Genomic DNA, 17,866 nt, shown 5'->3' with positions numbered 1-17,866 from the left:
GTCATAACAGTCATAACTCCGATCATATCTTCCCTTGTTTGAGCAATCTTGGCATCCAGTTTATCATATAGTCCGATAAAAGTTGTTTAATTTCCTGTCTGAACTCTTTAAGGGTTTTAAAAAGAAATTCTTGCGTTAAGAAATCTCCAGTAGAGGGCGTGGGAGGCAAGGGCAGCGATTTTGTAACAATTTCTTGAGATGTAATATTAAGGAAACGCTTAGACTGCTTCGATTTGGGAGCCATTATAAAAAACGCACAAACAAACAAGCAAACAACAAAGTCTCTGCTCACCCTCGGTTTTAAATGGGTACTATTTATAGACTTTTAACAGTAATAAGGAGAAGTCTTCAGGAGAATAGAGCTGATGAGTGCGTCATATATCAAACGCAGAAGCTATAAAATCGCCATCTTGTAACGCAGCTGGATAGGAAAAGCCTTTACAAAATTGAAGCTGGTATTTTGAATAGTAATAAAAAAAATTTTCTCAGGAATGGTCCCTTCTCAATTAATCTTAAATAGCTTAACTTTGTCCTGAGGGGGGGGGGCAACCTGCCTAGGGCTGAAAAGAAACAGCCAGAAGAACTGGCTGGAGTACAAAAAAAAAAAAAAAGCTCAGCTATTGTGAACCTCTTCTCCGTTCACAGCGAAAAAAAGGCTGTGAATTACAAAGAGATCCTAACGACTGAACTACTCCCTGCCCCTTTCTGCCAAAAAGGGGAGATATCTATAGATCTTTTAGATATACAGACCAGAACTCTGAGGGGAGCTTCGTTGAGCTCCCGACGGCGACAGACTCCTCCCCCAGAAGTCAATATTAAGTTGTGTTATTAAGTACTTACATCAATTCATCTTACCATCAACTGCAAAGGAAGGGAGGAAAAAAGAACAAACCAGTTTTTATTGGAGTCCATCTAAACTGTATCTGGTGATTTTTGAGCTCTTCCACTAGAAAGGCATAGTCTTTCCTAGATCTCAGCATTTTAGGTGGTATCTCCTTCAAGACAGTCACCTCCCGACCCCGATTTGAAGCTTATTTTTGTAGGATTCCTGTAATATCATATTTCTCACATCCTAGTGGCGAAGTAGACCACTATATCTCTTGGTATTGTTTTTTGTTTTGCCAGTGAGGAATTAACGCAAATAACCTTTCGATTTGCCAGTCAAATTACCTCCTGACCTTCCCGCTATCAGGTCGAAGGCCTCAGAGAGAGTCTGTTTCAGGTTCTCTTGTGTATTTTCAGAGAGGCCACTTATCCTTAAAGCAAATTCCATTTGCCTATACTGTAGCATTATGATTTCATTTTCTGCATTGCTAACCTTTTGGTGGACCGCCTCCATTTTCATTGCCAAGTTCGTATTAGAATCACTAAGATCTTCTAACTTTTCTTCAAGGGCCTGTGCATAACCAACTAGTGAATCCAGAGCAGTCAAAAAGTCCCCCTCTAATCATTTGGTTACAGTCATAAGTTCTTCAGACATCTGCTTGTTAGAAGCAGTTATCTTTCCTTAGTTTTGTTCCATCGTAACAGCATGATTTAACGCATCGATTAATTCCTTCATCCAGAATTTCCCTTGTCAGGGGGGTCCCCTGCAGATGTAGAAGGGAGTGATGACTGTATTTTAGCAGAAGGCGCTGGTGAATTTCTGGCACTTTTCAGTGCGGGGGGAGGGGGGATTTTTGCTTAGCAATAGCAATAGCAGTAGACTTATATACCGCTTCATAGGCCTTTCAGGCCTCTCTAAGCGGTTTACAGAGAGTCAGCATATTGCCCCCAACAATCTGGGTCCTCATTTTACCACCTCGGGAAGGATGGACGGCTGAGTCAACCCTGAGCCGGCTGAGTTTGAACCGCTGACCTGCTGATCTAGCAGTAGCCTGCAGTGCTGCATTTAACCACTGCGCCGCCTTGGCTCTTAGAAGCCATCTCAAACTTAATCTTCTGTTAAAAAGTCCAGGCAGTCCAATTATACAGCAATTGCTATTTGTTTGATAGTCACTTCTTGGTAATAAATCACTTTAGGCTTCGCAAAAGCTCTATCCGAGACATGCCCCTCCTACACAGCTCGCGCCATTTTTATAGAACTTTCAACAAGTAATCAGCAGAAGGAATTCTTTGCAATGGAGCTAAGGATTTATACATACAATTAGATGTTCACAAGTGTGGTTCAGCTCGGCTTGAAGTCCATAATAAATCATTGCACTGAGGATGAGCGAAAACCTTCGTTCTGCAACAAAAGGCAGAATAATCCTGGCACGGAGCTGCCATGCTACAGCCGGTGCTTTCCCCCTTTCCTCCCAGAGTTTAAGGTGAAAGAGCTAGTTGGAGAGCTTCTGATGCATACCTTCTCATCTCTCTCTTCTAAGCCCGAAGGGAGGATAAATAAACTGCCAAACAGCTTGATAGATTGCTGTTTAGACAGATTAACGACGCCAAGATTCAGAGCTGTTAAAGATAACAACCCTCGTGTCAGCCCCGCCCCGTAACAACCTCTTAATGTGTTTTGGCAAATCTGTTACAGTGGGCACTGGGGCTTAGATCATTTGAGATGAGTACTCCTAGGCCCTAGGGGGTCGTCTACGAGGTCATTTCCACCCAAATTGTATTTGGTGTTTGATGTATTGTCAGTGGTGTTGAATAATTGTATGTCATCAGTGAAGAAGATGCAGCTGCTTTTAATATGATTGGATAGGTCGTTGATGTAAGCAGAAAGAGTGTATGTCCTAGAATGTTGCCTTGGAGGACATCGCTCATAACTGGTGCTAGATTTGATAGTGCAATCCCTGTTTTGGCTACTCGTTACCTGTTTGATAGGAACAGGCATTCATTTGCCTGTTCCGTATCAAACAGGCAATTCATTTGTGTAGGGATCCAGAAATGCCATAAGAACTTAGTTTTAACAGTAGTTTCTCGTGCACCACTGGATACAAAGGCTTTGCAGAAGTCTATGTAAATTGCATCTATTGCTTTTCCCTCGTCAAAATATGTGGTCCAATGCTTCTGCAGTGTAGGAGTTGCAGATTACATGGAAATTTTTATATTTATTCAAAGAAATGGAGAGTCCTGAAGGGCAACCTAAGTTCATTACTGTAGTAGAATTCAAATAAATATCCCAGCTGCATGCAGAGTGTACAAGCATAGAGTGTACACCCAGGGCGGCCACTGCTGAAAGGTTCGAGTTGGAAGCCATGGAAAAAGCCAGTCTGGGATGGCGGTTGGCGGCGGTGCCCTGGATTTGTAATGAGAGCTGGGCATGCATTGGAGGTGGGTGAGTGAGAGCGGAACAGCCACTCATGCAACCCCCCTCTCCAGCTGTGCAGAGTGCCATTCACTGGCATTTGGAAGGCGCCAAACAGGCACTCACGTGACTTGGCGATACCCCTAGGTCAGTGAATAGCGCTGTGCCCGGCTACAAAGGGGGTTTACCGGGTGGCTGTTTGTGACCGTGGTCGCTACAGGGGCGTTGTGTTGCACTGCTGCGACAATACAACACAGCAATTCACCCATGAGGCTGTGCCCAGCTCTTTGGGGGCCTGCTCACAAGAGAGCAAAGTCCCTCCATCTTGGAAGACAGCGTTTATATCTTTGATACCCAAAGAAGATCAAGATACTACTCAACCCAAAAATTATAGATCTATTTCATTACTGAATGTAGATTATAAAATTTTTACTAAAATATTAGCAAATAGGTTAATGTTGATTATTCAACAATTGATACATACGGACCAAACAGGTTTATACAAGGGAGACAGATGAAAAGTAATGTCAGATTAATTATAATGCATTAGAATATTTGGGAAAGAACAACCAGATCCCTGCTGCGTTTATATTTTTGGACTGCTGAGAAGGCCTTTGATCGAGTTAACTGGCAATTTGTGCTGAAGATATTGCAAAAATGCAGATAGGAGATAATTTTTTACAGTCAATTAAAGCAATATACCAACAGCAAACAGCACAAATCATAGTAATGGAAGTTTAACAGACTCTTTTCAAATTGGAAAAGGTACAAGACAGGGCTGTCCTTTGTCCCCCATTACTGTTTATTATAACTTTGGAAGTATTGTTGAATAAAATACGGGGCTTGGATGGTTTAAAAGGGATCAAGATTAGGCAGCAAGAATATAGAGTCCGCGCTTTTTGCGGATGATTTGGTCATAATATTGGAACAAACCGCAGGAATCCAGTATGGTTTTAATGAATACGATTAATCAATATGGTCAAGTGTCTGGCTTTAAAATAAATTTAGGAAAAACCAAAATATAGCTATAAATATGAATATTAAACAAAAGGAAGAATTAGGAGTGATGCTAGGATGTGAGGTAGTTAAAAAAGTCAAATATCTTAGAGTTAACATTTTAACTTCAAATGGGAAATTATATAAGCATATTATGAACCACTTGGCATAGCATACAGACAGAGATGAAAAAATGGGAGAAATTGCATTTATCTTTGCTGGGTAGGATAGCGGTGTGAAAATGAACATTTTACCAAAATTTTTATTTCTTTTCCAAATGTTACCTATACTTAAAAAAGATGCGAACCTTTTAGAATGGCAGAAGGGTATCAACAAATTTGTGTGGGCAGGAAAGAAGCCGAGGGTAAAGATGAAAATAATGCAAGATGTACGTGAGAGAGAGGAGGATTGAAACTACCTAATTTAAAACTATATTATGAGGCAGTGGTATTCTCTGTAATTAGTGATTGGACTCATTAACCAATGATAGAATATTGAATATTGAGGGACACGATCTGGATTTGGCTGGCATGCTTACCTGTTATTCAACAAAAATTGGATAAGAATTTTAAAAGTCATATTTTAAGAAATGCTTTATTGCGGGTTTGAAGAAATACCAATATAAATTAAATGACAAGATACCCATGTGGGCAATTCCTAGACACGCAATTGAAAATATGAATACAGCACAAAAACAGGACAGAATTACTTACAGACAGCTTCTTACCTGGAAAGGGGGGTATTACAATTAAATCTTTAGAGGTATAAAGAGGAGAAGGTAGTTCAAACATGGTTCCAGTATGGGCAATTACAGGCTAGGTGGAAAATAGATCAAAAAATTGGTTTTATTCAAGTTGAGGATAATCTGTTTAAACAAATAAGAGATCAAAGCTTAATGCATATAAAGAGGATATATAATGTATTAATACAGTTGGATTCGGAAACATAATTAGTTAAAGATTGTATGATAAAATGGGCTCAAAATATTGAGGAACCAATAATGTTGGATACATGGAAAGAATCTGGGTAAGAAATGTGAAATTACACAAGCTCAAAATCTGAGAGAAAATTTTACAAGATGTTCTATAGATGGCATTTAGATCCTAAAAAGTTGGCTTCTATGTATCCGAATGTACAGCCTAAATGTTGGAGGTGTGGTTCTCTCGATGCTACATATTATCATATATGGTAGACCTGCCAAAAGGTTAAGGCATTCTGGATAAAAATATGGTGGGTCATGCAAAATATTTTTAAAAGAAGGATAAAGTTTATTCCTCAGTTATTCTTACTAGGTATATGTACTGACTTTACAGTGGTAGAGACTAATTTGATTCTGCACCTGATAACTGCAGCAAGACTGTTGGTGGCGCGATATTGGAAGAAGGAAGACTTGCCTACAATCCAAGAATGGACATTGAAAGTGACAACTTAGCCGAGATGGCTAAAATATCGGCATATCTCAAAGATCATTCAAATGAGAAATATAAACGAGACTGGAAAAAATGGATTGACTATATACACAAATAAATACGGGACCAAGAAATTCCAGTTAGCCTATGCTTAAGATCAGAAATGATTTAAATTGTTAAAAGTTAGTCAGTAAGAAGAAGCTAAGGTCAATGTAGAATGTCATTAATTTCTTTATTTCTTTTTCTCAATAGATTTTAGACTGTGTTAGTTAAAAATCCATACCGTGTACGGGTTCTGGGAAGTCGGGGGGGGAAGGACGAGGGGGGTTGGGGGGGTGGAGGGAGGGAGGGGCACACACAAAAATTGTACTTCAATGTCTTAATGATTGACAAATGATGAAATATTTGTGTTTTTTTTTTAAAGAAATAAAATAAATAAATAAAAAAAGAGAGAGCAGCCACCCGGCAACCCCCCTCTTTAGCTGGACACAGCTCTGCTCACCAACCTAGCAGTATGCCGAAGGCACCAAGCTATGCGATCACCTTTTCCTCCCCCAGGTTCCCACGGCTTTGCACCTTCGGGATCCTGCTAGGTTGGTGAGTGGCGCTCTGGCCTGGCTTTAGGTGGGGGTTGTCCAGGGGGCTTATATGCGGGGGGCTAATATTTTTGCTCACCAGAAAAATGTGGCACGGCTGTATTATGAGAACATGTCGTATTATCGGCGAAACACAGTAATTCACTAATGGCAATATAAGGAAACAGAATCTAAAGTTATCAAGGATAACAAGCCTATAAGTGGCTAGAAAACAGAAGCCAAAACAGAAAATAGAAGTCTTTCGTTTTGTTTTCTTCTAAACTAGTACTGAATAAAAATTAACCAAAGTTACTAATTACTATCAAACTTAAACTATTGACCACAATGTAAATGTAATCGTGATATGAACAATAATATTATCACATTGTTTAGTACAATTGTTATTACACTATTACAGAGGTTAAAACCAATAGAAAGGCAATGGAGAATGGAGAACTACAATGGCTAAACATGTCTGCTGATACTGAAGGTTATATAATATTTTATATTGTTATGTGCGTCCTTTTTTTCTGGGGATTTTTTGTTGTAGTTTTTCTGTTTTTAAAGGTAATTTTTTTAATAAAAACTATTTTTTTCATTTTTTTAAAAAGGATGACAAGCCCATTTCTTGTTATGTATTGTTTGATTCTTTCTTTAATGATCCTCTTGTGTTCTCAGGCTTCCATCTGGATGAAAAAAGACAACCAATCCTGTTGAATGAGATTGCCTTCTTGGCCTCTATTCCTTCTCCTCTTTTCTTTCTTCCTTTTTTCCTTCTTTTTCTTTCCTTCCTTCCTTCTTTCTTCCTTTACTCTTTTTCCCTCCCTTTCTTTTTCGGCCTCTTTTTCTAATCCTCCCTCCCTCCTCTACCTTTCTTCTCCTCTTTCCCTTTTTGTCTCTCTGTTTCTCTCTCTCCCTCTCTCTCCCTCTCCCTTCCTTCCTTCCTTCCTCCCCTCCCTCCTCACCCAAACTTCTTTGTTTCTTATGTGCCCAATTGTTATCCTACATCAGTTGGTAATTTATTCATAACTTGCTAATATCACTACAGACTATTAGATAGTAAGGGGAAAGTAAAGCATATAAAGTTATTCATAGTATGGATAGAGGGAAGTTTTTATCCTTTTCCCATATAGAGTCATCCATTGAACTTGAATACAAGTAGTCCTCAACTTACAACAGTTCACTTAATGACTAAAGCTACATCAGCACTGAAAAAAATGAATTACAGCTGTTCTTCATACTTATGATCATTGCAGCATCCCCATGGTCACATGATCAAAAATTGGATCTTTGGCACTGCCTCATATTTATGGTGGTTGCAGTGTCCTGGCTCATCTTTTGCAACCTTCTGCCAAGCAAAGTTGGCAGGAAAGTCAGATTGATTTAACAACCAGGTTACTGATTTAACCGTACTGATTCACATAACTGTACCAAAAAGGTTGTAAAATGGGGCAAAACTCACATAACAAATGTCTCACTTAGCAATAGAAACTTTGAGCTCAATTATGGTCGTAGATTGAGGACTACCTGTATAGGGAGATTTCTTTACTTAATGGATATTTACATGGTAAAACTGAATTTCAAATAACACTGATTTCATGTCTTGGCTGACATCTATGAAAAGAAATCAGGTGCTCAGGCATGAAAATGTGCTGCTCAAACACTATACTTTTCCGCTCACACTGAAAAAAAATTAGAGGGAACATTGGTCACCAAAGCAGTCACCGTGAGCATAAGGGACTCCAGAGGATGGCAGAGGACAGGAAGGCCTGGAGGAACATTTTCCATGGGTGGGACACGACTTTGCTACTAACAACAACAGCAAAGTGTTAACTCCTTACGATTTAAAGAAAGACAATTCAACACAAGGTCATCATGAATGTCAAGATCTCCTTCTAGTTAGTACTGCTCCTGATTAAGTGGTTTCACTGGGTTTTCCAACTGTTCTCTACAGAATCCTTCCCTTAAGGTCCTCCATTTACCAAATTCCCAGGATGAATCCTCAGGTATCTCTCAGGAGACCTTGTAGAGAACAAAATTCCCTCCTGCCTCTAAAACTTCTGATCCTCTAGGAGTCAACTGATTTTAAAGGTTCCTCCACAGCCTTTGATATTGGCTGAAGCAAAATGTCGCCTATATGAAATACATCTTCCAGAAAAAAGGATAGATGAAGACTCATGTATGGCACAAAGAGTTTTGAGACTTTGAATTACCAGTGGATATTAGTACATCTCCAGTTTTCCAGGAGGCAAAATATTCCATCCTTCTAAACTACCAGAAAAAAATCAAAAGTAAGATAATACTTACTACTTTCCCTAAGGTCACATTTGGTGCGTTGGTTATTCCTGTTGGGCAGCATCATTGAAAATTTTATTCATCTATTCACTAACAGCATATAGAGAAACAGGATCTTGAGTTCAAAGATATCAAGCCTTTTCCTTTTGGTATTGTTCCGATTCTTGCTTTAATGATCCTCTTGTGTTCTCAAGCTTCCATCTGGATGATACCATGGTAAAAAACAACCAATCCTGTTGAACGAGATTGTCCTTCTAGGCTTCTCAGATTTTCTGTCCATGCAAGAGCTTCTCTTTGCCTGGTTCTAATGTTCTATTTGATGACTTTGATGGGCAACGGCCTGATTTGATCCTCATCATTCTCAATCCTATCCTCCACACCCCAATGTATTTCTTCCTCTGGAACTTGTCCATTTTGGAAATGGCTACACTTCCACCATCACCCCAAATATGCTAGTGAATTTGTTATCAGACAATCAGACTATATCCTTTTGGGGCTGTGGGTGTCAAATGTGTTTCTTCATACTCTTTGGTCTCGCTGAATGTTGTCTTCTTTGTGTCATGTCTTACGACCGCTATGTTGCCATTTGCAAACCCTTGCAACCCGTATATCATGAAATACAGGAAATGTGCTAAGCTTGCTGCTCTGTCATGGGCCATTGGTGCTTTTGAGCTTGGGACAATCTATTTCCATTTTTACCCTTCCCTTCTGTGGATCAAATGGAATCAGCCATTTTTTCTGTGACATTAAGCATGTTCTAAATTGGCATCCACCAACACCTTTAGGATGAACTGGCCATTGCCGTACTAGCTGCTTTAATAATCTTGACTCCCCTTTGCTCATCCTTTTTTCCTACATCCTCATTCTCTCCACGATTCTCAAGATGCCTGGGCCAAAAGCAGGCGCAAAATATTTTCCACTTGTTCCTCACATCTCACCGTAGTCTGCATTTTCTATGGAACTGGAATTGTTACCTACATTAGTCCCACTCAGAATATTCCAAGGACAGTAGCCGATTCCTTGCCCTGCTCTACACAGTGGTGACCCCAAGCCTGAATCCCCTCATTTATAGCTTGAGGAATAAAGAAATAAAAGCTGCTTTCAAGAAAACTGTAGCAAGGAAATAGATCCTCTTTATGGAGTAATACAAGTAGATCTATAGCTTGTATTTGTATTTATTAGTTTGTCAAACATGTACAAGATAGCAGGTATAAATGTCAACATGGATTTAAGAAAAGAAATGAATACAAAAATGAAGACTGTACGACGGGACGTTAGGCACACTAGTGCGCTTACGCACATACAACACCACACCCTTTACGGACCTCTTAGGAATGGGATGAGGTCCACGTAGACAATTTAAAGTTGAGACTATGAGGGTTTGAGGATGTAACAACGGAGTCAGATAGAGCATTCCAGCATTGACACTCTGTTACTGAAGTCAATTTTCTGCAACCAAGTTTGCAGAGGTTTACTTGAGTTTGTATCAATTGTTTGCCCATGTATTATTGAAGTTGAAGCTGAAGAAGTCATTGGCAGTAAGGTGTTGTAGCAGATGTACTATGCTTAGATTGAACTGCAGTTCCAGATTGTCCAAGGCCAAAATTTCAAGTCTGGTGGCATAAGGTATTCTATTGTGATTAGAGGAATGGAGTACGCTTCTCATGAAATACCTCTGGACCTGCTCAATCATAATAAAGTCTGATTTTAATTTGTAATTACAGTAGTCGAGCCTTGAGGTGACGAGGGCATGAGTAATCATTTGGAGTGCCTCCCGGTCCAGTTAGAGCCAACAAATGGTGCACAGGCGAACCTGGGCAAATGCTCCCTAGTCACAGCTGACAAGTGATGTTCTAATTTCAGCTGTGAGTCCAGGAGAACACCCAAGTTGCGGGCCCTCTCTGAGGGGTGTAAGATTTCACCCCCAGGTTTAGATGTGGAATATCTGGACTATTTGGGGGGGGCAGCATCCAAAGCCACTCAGTCTTGTCAGGGTTGAGCGCAAGCTTGTTCATCCCATCCAGACCCTAACAGCTTCCAGGCATTGGCACCTTACCATGAGTTGGCACAGGGTGGACAGATACAGCTGGGTATCATCCGCATATTGGGTATTTAATCCCGTACCTACGAATGATCTCACCCATGGCTTCATGTAGTTCCCATGTTACACCTATCCTCGTGGAGCTGCACTGGTTTCCCTCGGTCTCCGGACACGCTTCAAGTGTGGTTATTACCTTAAAGCCTACATGGCCTAGAACCTGGATATCTCCATGACCGCCTCCTGCAACATACCTCCCAGCACCCAATAAAATCGCACAGGGCGGGCCTTCTCCGGGTACTGTCAGCTACGCAATGCCATCAGGCGGCTCCTTGGGGAGAGCCTTCTCTGTTGCTGCCCCAGCCCTTTGGAACGATCTACCCCCTGAGATCCGGACCCTCCCCACTCTCCTGGCCTTCCATAAGTCTATTAAGACCTGGCTGTTCCGGCAGGCCTGGGGCTGTTGATCTTGACTGAGCTTCAGCCCCATTACAACTGAGGGCATGTTGGGCTTCTGTTTTTAAGTCGTTCTGTCTTGTGTTTTAATCTTTTCTAATATTTTTTTCAATTGCTTTTAGTAAGCCGCCCAGAGTCCTTCGGGATTGGGCGGCATACAAATCTGTTAAAATTACAAATTACAAATTTTGCCCACCAGAAAAATGTGGCACGGCTGTATTATGAGGACATGTCGTATTATCAGCGAAACACGGTGATTCACTAATGGCAATATAAGGAAACAGAATCTAAAATTATCAAGGATAACAAGCCTATAAGTGGCTAGAAAACAGAAGCCAAAACAAAAATAGAAGTCTTTCTTTTTCTTTTTTCTAAACTAGTACTGAATAAAAATTAACCAAAGTTACTAATTACTATCAAACTTAAACTATTGACCACCATGTAAATATAATCTTGATATGAACAATTAATATTATCACATTTGTTAGTACAACTGTTATTACACTATTACAGAGGTTAAACCCGATAAGAAGGCAACGGAGAATGGAGTACAATGGCTAAACATGTCTGCTGATACAGAAGGTTATATAACTATTTTATATTGTTATGTTTGTCTTGCTTTTTGTTGTGGTTTTCCCTGTTTTAAAGGTAAAAATGTTTAATAAAAACTGTTTTTTAATTTTTTTAAAAAAAGGATAACAAGTCTATTTCCTTTTAGTAGTTGTTTGATTCTTTCTTTAATGATCCTCGTGTGTTCTCAGGCTTCCATCTGGATGAAAAAGACAACCAATCCTGTTTGGATGAGATTGTCCTTCTAGACTACCTGTATCGAGATTTCTTTACTTAAGGGATATTTACATGGTAGAATTGAGTTTCAAATAACATTGATTTCGTTGTCTTGGGTGACATCTATTTCACCCTTCCCTTCTGTAGGTTGAATAGAATCAGCCATTTTCTCTGTGATCTTATGCCTGTCCTGAAGCTGGCTTCCACCAATACCTACAAAAACGAAGTGGCCATTGCCATACTAACTGTGGTGTTTGTCCTGATGCCCCTTTTGCTCATCCTCTTTTCTTACATCCTCATCATCTCCACTATTTCATGATGCCAGGGGCCAAGAGCAGGCAGAAAGCATTTTCCACCTGTTCCTCTCACCTCATTGTTGTCTTCCTTTACTATGGCACCATCACTGCTGCCTACATTCATCCCAACTCAGTGTATTCTATGGACAGCAAGAGATTCTTTGCACTGCTCTACACAGTAGTGACCCCAAGCTTGAACCCCATCATTTACAGCTTGAGGAAGAAAGAGATAAAAACTGCTTTCAAGATATCTGCAGGAAGGGATTGGGTCTTCTTTAGGTAATAACCAATTGCATGAGTTGGTTTCATCTCTTCAACAGATCACCTTCGCACCCGCACATATATATGGATAGAATAAACTCTAGAAGATGTCAATGACTGACATTACCCTTAACTCTGAAATGATTAATATCTGAAGATATTTATTTGAATAAGGAGAGCCCTCCACCAAAAGAAACTTATTTTATTTTATTTATTTTTCTGATAGAATACAAGTACAAGTTCTCTGTCCACTTTCTTAGTAGGAAGGCTGATGGACAATTCACACTATGTAGAGTCAGTGTAAAACTATAACGATGCAGTGGCTCAGTGGCTAAGATGCTCAGATTGTTGATCAGAAGGTCAGCAGTTCAACTTGTCGCTCCTGAGGAAGTGGACAAGGCCATGGGAGCAGTGAGTGCCTCCACTTGTATACTGGACCGTTGCCCCTCCTGGCTGGTCTCGATCAGCAGGGAGGTGACACGTGGCTGGATCCAGGGGATAGTTAACACCTCTCTCCGGAGGGATCCTTCCCGCTCCTCCTAAAGGATGCGGTGGTGTGACCCCTCCTGAAGAAGCCCTCTCTGGACCCAGCCATTTTAAGTAACTATCGTCCAGTCTCCAGCCTCCCCTAGGGAAGGTTGTTGAGAAAGTGGTGGCCTTTCAACTCCGGCGGTCCTTGGATGAAACCGATTATCTGGATTCCTTTCAGTCCAGTTTCAGGCCTGGTTACAGCACGTAAACTGCTTTGGTTGCACTGATCGATGATCTCTGGCGACCCAGGGCTAGGGGTCACTCCTCTATCCTAGTGCTCCTTGACCTCTCAGCGGCCTTTGATACCATCAACCATGGTATCCTTCTGCGATGGTTACGGGAGGTGGGAGTGGGAGGTGCCATCCTACGGTGATTCTCCTCCTACCTCTCGGACAGGTCGCAGTTGGTGTTGGTCGGAGGGCAGAGGTCGACCCCTAGGCCCCCAACTATGGGGTGCCGCAGAGTTCGGTCCTGTCCCCCTCCTATTTAACATCTACATGAAGCCCTTGGGTGAGATCATACGACGGCACAGGATTAAATACCACCAATATGCGGACGACATGCAACTGTATCTTTCCGCCCCGTTCCATCTCAGTGAAGCAGTAGAAGTGATGTGCCAGTGCCTGGAGGCTGTAAGGGTCTGGATGGGAACGAACAAGCTTGCACTCAATCCCGACAAGACCGAGTGGCTATTGATGCTCCCTCCCAAAAATGGTCCAGCTATTCCATCCCTTAGCCTGGGGGTGAAATCATGAGCCCCTAAGAGAGGGTTCGCAATTTGGGAGTCCTTCTGGATCCACAGCTGACGTTAGAACATCACTTGTCGGCTGTGACCAGGAGGACCTTTGCCCAGGTTCGCCTCATGCACCAATTGCAACCCTACCTGGACCAGGAGGCCCTTCGGATAGTCACTCATGCCTTCGTCATCTCAAGATTGAATTACTGTAATGCACTCTACATGGGGCTGCCCTTGAAGAGTGTTCGAAGACTTCAGTTAGTCCAGAATGCAGCCGCGCAAGCGATTGTAGGTGCACCTAGGTACACCCACGTTACAACTATCCTCCACGCTGCACTGGCTACCCATTGGTCTCCGGGTGCTAGTCGTTACTTTTAAAGCCCTGCATGGCATCGGACCTGGGTACCTGAGAGACCGCCTCCTGCCAATTACCTCCCAAAGACCAATTTGATCGCACAGACTTGGCCTTCTCCGGATTCCATCCGCCAGCCAATGCCGGCTGGCGACCCCCCGGGGAGGGCCTTCTCCGTTGCAGCTCCGGCCCTCTGTGTTTTTTTTTTCTTTTCTAATTTGTTTTTTTTTTCTCTCGTTGTAAATGTGTTTTTATTTTCCATTTCATTTTCGTACAGTCATGTATATACTGTGCATAACCGGGGCCATGTAACATTAAACAATAACACAGCCATTCCTCTTGTCGACAATACCCCCCAAAATAGAAACCCAATGTACCTCTTCGACCCTCCATACACCTTCTTTCTTTCGCCCCCTCCAACTTTCCTTCTTCCCTCCATCATTCCCCTCTACCCTACTTCCCCTCCCCCTCTACCACTCCTCTCTCCCAATACACTCCCTCCCTTCCTTCTCCCCCCCTCCAGTCCTCTCTCCCACCCTCGCTAACCCTCTTTCTTCTATCCCTCTACTCCTCCCTTCGCTGTATTTCTACAATCTATTAATATATTCAGCTTGTCCTATTTTACAGTGGAATTAAAGCAACAGTATACAAGTGCCGTCACATTGCTTTAAAATCTAGCACATACTATATATCCCCCCTCCCCCCTAACACCCCACCTCCCTTCACCCCCCAACTTCCCAGAGCCCATAGCATATAGATTTTTAACAAACACAGTCTAAAATATATGGAGCAAAGAAAATTTTTAAAAAGAAGTTAATAACATCTCTGCATTGAACTCAGCTTGTTCTTGTTACACTAACTTTGAGCAGCTCCGGCCCTCTGGAACAACCTCCCCGTTGAGATCCGGACCCTTAACCCCTCCCGGCTTTCCGTAAAGCTACTAAGTCCTGGCTGTTCCGGCCTGGGCTGCTGAAGTATCCAGCCCCACTTTAATGTGAATGTTGTTGTATTTTAAATATTGTTTGTCTTATTTATCCCCCCCTTTTTATTGTAAGCCACCCTGAGTCCTTCACAAGTGGGCGGCATACAAACCAATAAACAATGGTTTGAATCCCTAGCACCACTTCCCTCATTCCTAGGGGCAGGATTCTAGTAGATCCTCATAAGGAGTATTTATACTATACTAGCTGGTAACCAAGTCAGTTCTAGAGGAGATCAACTCTTTAGAAGGCCAGATCCTGAAGATGAAAACTTTGGCCACCTAAGGAGAAGGAAGGACTGACTGGAGAAGAGCCTAATACTGGGAAAGATTGAGGGCAAAAGAAGAAGGGAATGACAGAGAATGAGGTGGCTGGATGGAGTCACCGACAATGTTCCCTCTAAGCTGCGCGGGTGCGCGACCACGCAAGTGGCAACAAAACACAGCACAGCAGTTTCCAACTGCCACGCAGTGATCTTTAGCATGATGGACTTTAGTCTGCAGGCAGCTAGGAGGCTTTTGTCAGCTGGGCGGGATAGTTTAGCACCTGGACACAACCAGAGGAGGGCGGGCCTTTGGCCAACAGAAATATGACACCCAGGGTTACGATTGGGCTCCCTCCACCTTTGTGTTGCTGATTGACAGGGAGGCTGTTCCCTCCTGGATCAAGTTACTGAGGGGGGAAGCGGCAGAAGCAGCAGCAGCAGCAGAAGCCAATTCTCCACAGGACATGCAGAGCATGCTTCCGTCGCGGTTTGTCGGCTAAGCCCCCATGGCTTAATATTATCACATTTGTTAGTACAATTGTTATTACACTATTACAGAGGTTAAAACCAATAGGAAGGCAATGGAGAATGGAGTACAATGGCTAAACATGTCTGCTGATACTGAGGTTATATAATTATTTATATTGTTATGTGCGTCCTGTTTTTTCTGGGGATTTTTTGTTGTAGTTTTTTCTGTTTTTAAAGGTAAAAATGTTTAATAAAAACTATTTTTTCTTTTTTTAAAAAAGGATGACAAGCCCATTTTCTTGTTATGTATTGTTTGATTCTTTCTTTAATGATCCTCTTGTGTTCTCAGGCTTCCATCTGGATGAAAAAAGACAACCAATCCTGTTTGAACGAGATTGTCCTTCTTGGCCTCTATTTTCTCTCCTCTTTTCTTTCTTCCTTTTTTCTTTCTTTTTCTTTCCTTCCTTCTTTCCTCCTTTTTTCTCTCCCTTTCTTTTTTCGGCCTCTTTTTCTAATCCTCCCTCCCTCCTCTTCCCTTTCTTTTTCTCCTCTTTCCTTTTTGTCTCTCTGTTTCTCTCTCTGTCTCTGTCTCCCTCTCCCTTCCTTCCTTCCTTCCTCCCCTCCCTCCTCTCCCCACTTTGTTTGTTTCTTTAGTTTCCCCAATGCTAATCTACATCAGTTTGGTAATTTATTCATAACTTGCTAATATCACTGCAGACTATTGGATAGTAAGGGGAAAGTATAAAGCATATAAAGTTATTCATAGTATGGATAGAGGAAGTTTTGATCCTTTTTCCATATAGAATCATCCATCGACCTTGAATACAAGAAGTTCTCAACTTACAACAGTTCACTTAATGACTAAAGCTACATCAGCACTGAAAAAAAAGTGAATTACAGCTGTTCTTTACACTTATGATCATTGCAGCATCCCCATGGCCACATGATCAAAATTTGGATCTTTGGCAACTGCCTCATATTTATGATGGTTGCAGTGTCCTGGGCTCACCTTTTGCAACCTTCTGCCAAGCAAAGTCGGCAGGAAAGTCAGATTGACTTAACAACCAGGTTACTGATTTAACCGTAGAGATTCATTAACTGTAGCAAGAAAGGTTGTAAAATGGGGCAAAACACACTTAACAAACGTCTCACTTAGCAATAGAAACTTTGGGCTCAATTATGGTCGTAGATTGAGGACTATCTGTATAGGGAGATTTCTTTACTTAATGGATATTTACATGGTAGAATTGAGTTTCAAATAACACTGATTTCATGTCTTGGGTGACATCTATGAAAAGAAATCAGGTGCTCAGGCATGAAAATGTGCTGCTCAAACACTATACTTTTCCGCTCACACTGAAAAAAAATTAGAGGGAACATTGGTCACCAAAGCAGTCACCGTGAGCATAAAGGGACTCCAGAGGATGGCAGAGGACAGGAAGGCCTGGAGGAACATTTTCCATGGGGTCATAATGGGTGGGACACGACTTTGCTACTAACAACAACAACAAAGTGTTAACTCCTTACAGATTTAAAGAAAGACAATTCAACACAAGTCATCATGAATGTCAAGATCTCCTTCCAGTTAGTAACTGCTTCCTGGTTAAGTGGTTTCACTGGGTTTTCCAAATGTTCTCTACAGAATCCTTCCTTAAGGTCATCCATTTACCAAATTCCCAGGATGAATCTCAGGTATCTCTCAGGAGACCTTGTTAGAGAACAAAATTCCCTCCTGCCTCTAAAACTTCTGATCCTCTAGGAGTCAACTGATTTTAAAGGTTCCTTCACAGCCTTTTTTATTGGGAAGCAAAATGTCTGCCTATATGAAATACATCTTCCAGAAAAAAGGATAGATGAAGACTCATGTATGGCACAGAGATTTTGAGACTTGAATTACCAGTGGATATTAGTACATCTCCAGTTTTCCAGGAGGCAAAATATTCCATCCTTCTAAAACTACCAGAAAAAAAATCAAAAGTAAGATTATACTTACTACTTTCCCTAGGGTCACATTCGGTGGGTTGGTATTCCTGTTGGGCAGCATCATTGAAAATTTTATTCATCTATTTCACTAACAGCAATATAGGGAAACAGGATTGAGTTCAAAGATAACAAGCCTTTTCCTTTTTAGGTATTGTTGATTCTTTCTTTAATGATCCTTTGTGTTCTCAGGCTTCCATCTGG

The 17,866-nt window shown here is 41.5% G+C and overlaps 1 protein-coding gene across 1 annotated transcript; it reads left to right on the top strand.

Moving 5' to 3' along the window:
* The first annotated feature begins 6,908 nt into the window (after positions 1-6,908).
* LOC116522820 (olfactory receptor 10AG1-like) lies at positions 6,909-12,372 on the top strand. Its single transcript, XM_032237866.1, is given in 9 exon segments — positions 6,909-6,932; positions 8,750-8,804; positions 8,807-8,854; positions 8,857-8,931; positions 8,934-9,114; positions 9,116-9,181; positions 9,183-9,230; positions 11,944-12,104; positions 12,107-12,372. Coding segments are annotated over 9 exon segments (924 nt in total).
* The last annotated feature ends 5,494 nt before the right edge of the window (positions 12,373-17,866 follow it).

Source organism: Thamnophis elegans, chromosome Z, assembly GCF_009769535.1.
Source record: "Thamnophis elegans isolate rThaEle1 chromosome Z, rThaEle1.pri, whole genome shotgun sequence".
In the NCBI taxonomy this organism is placed as follows: Eukaryota; Metazoa; Chordata; class Lepidosauria; order Squamata; family Colubridae; genus Thamnophis; species Thamnophis elegans.
This window is presented reverse-complemented; position numbering and strand designations above follow the sequence as displayed.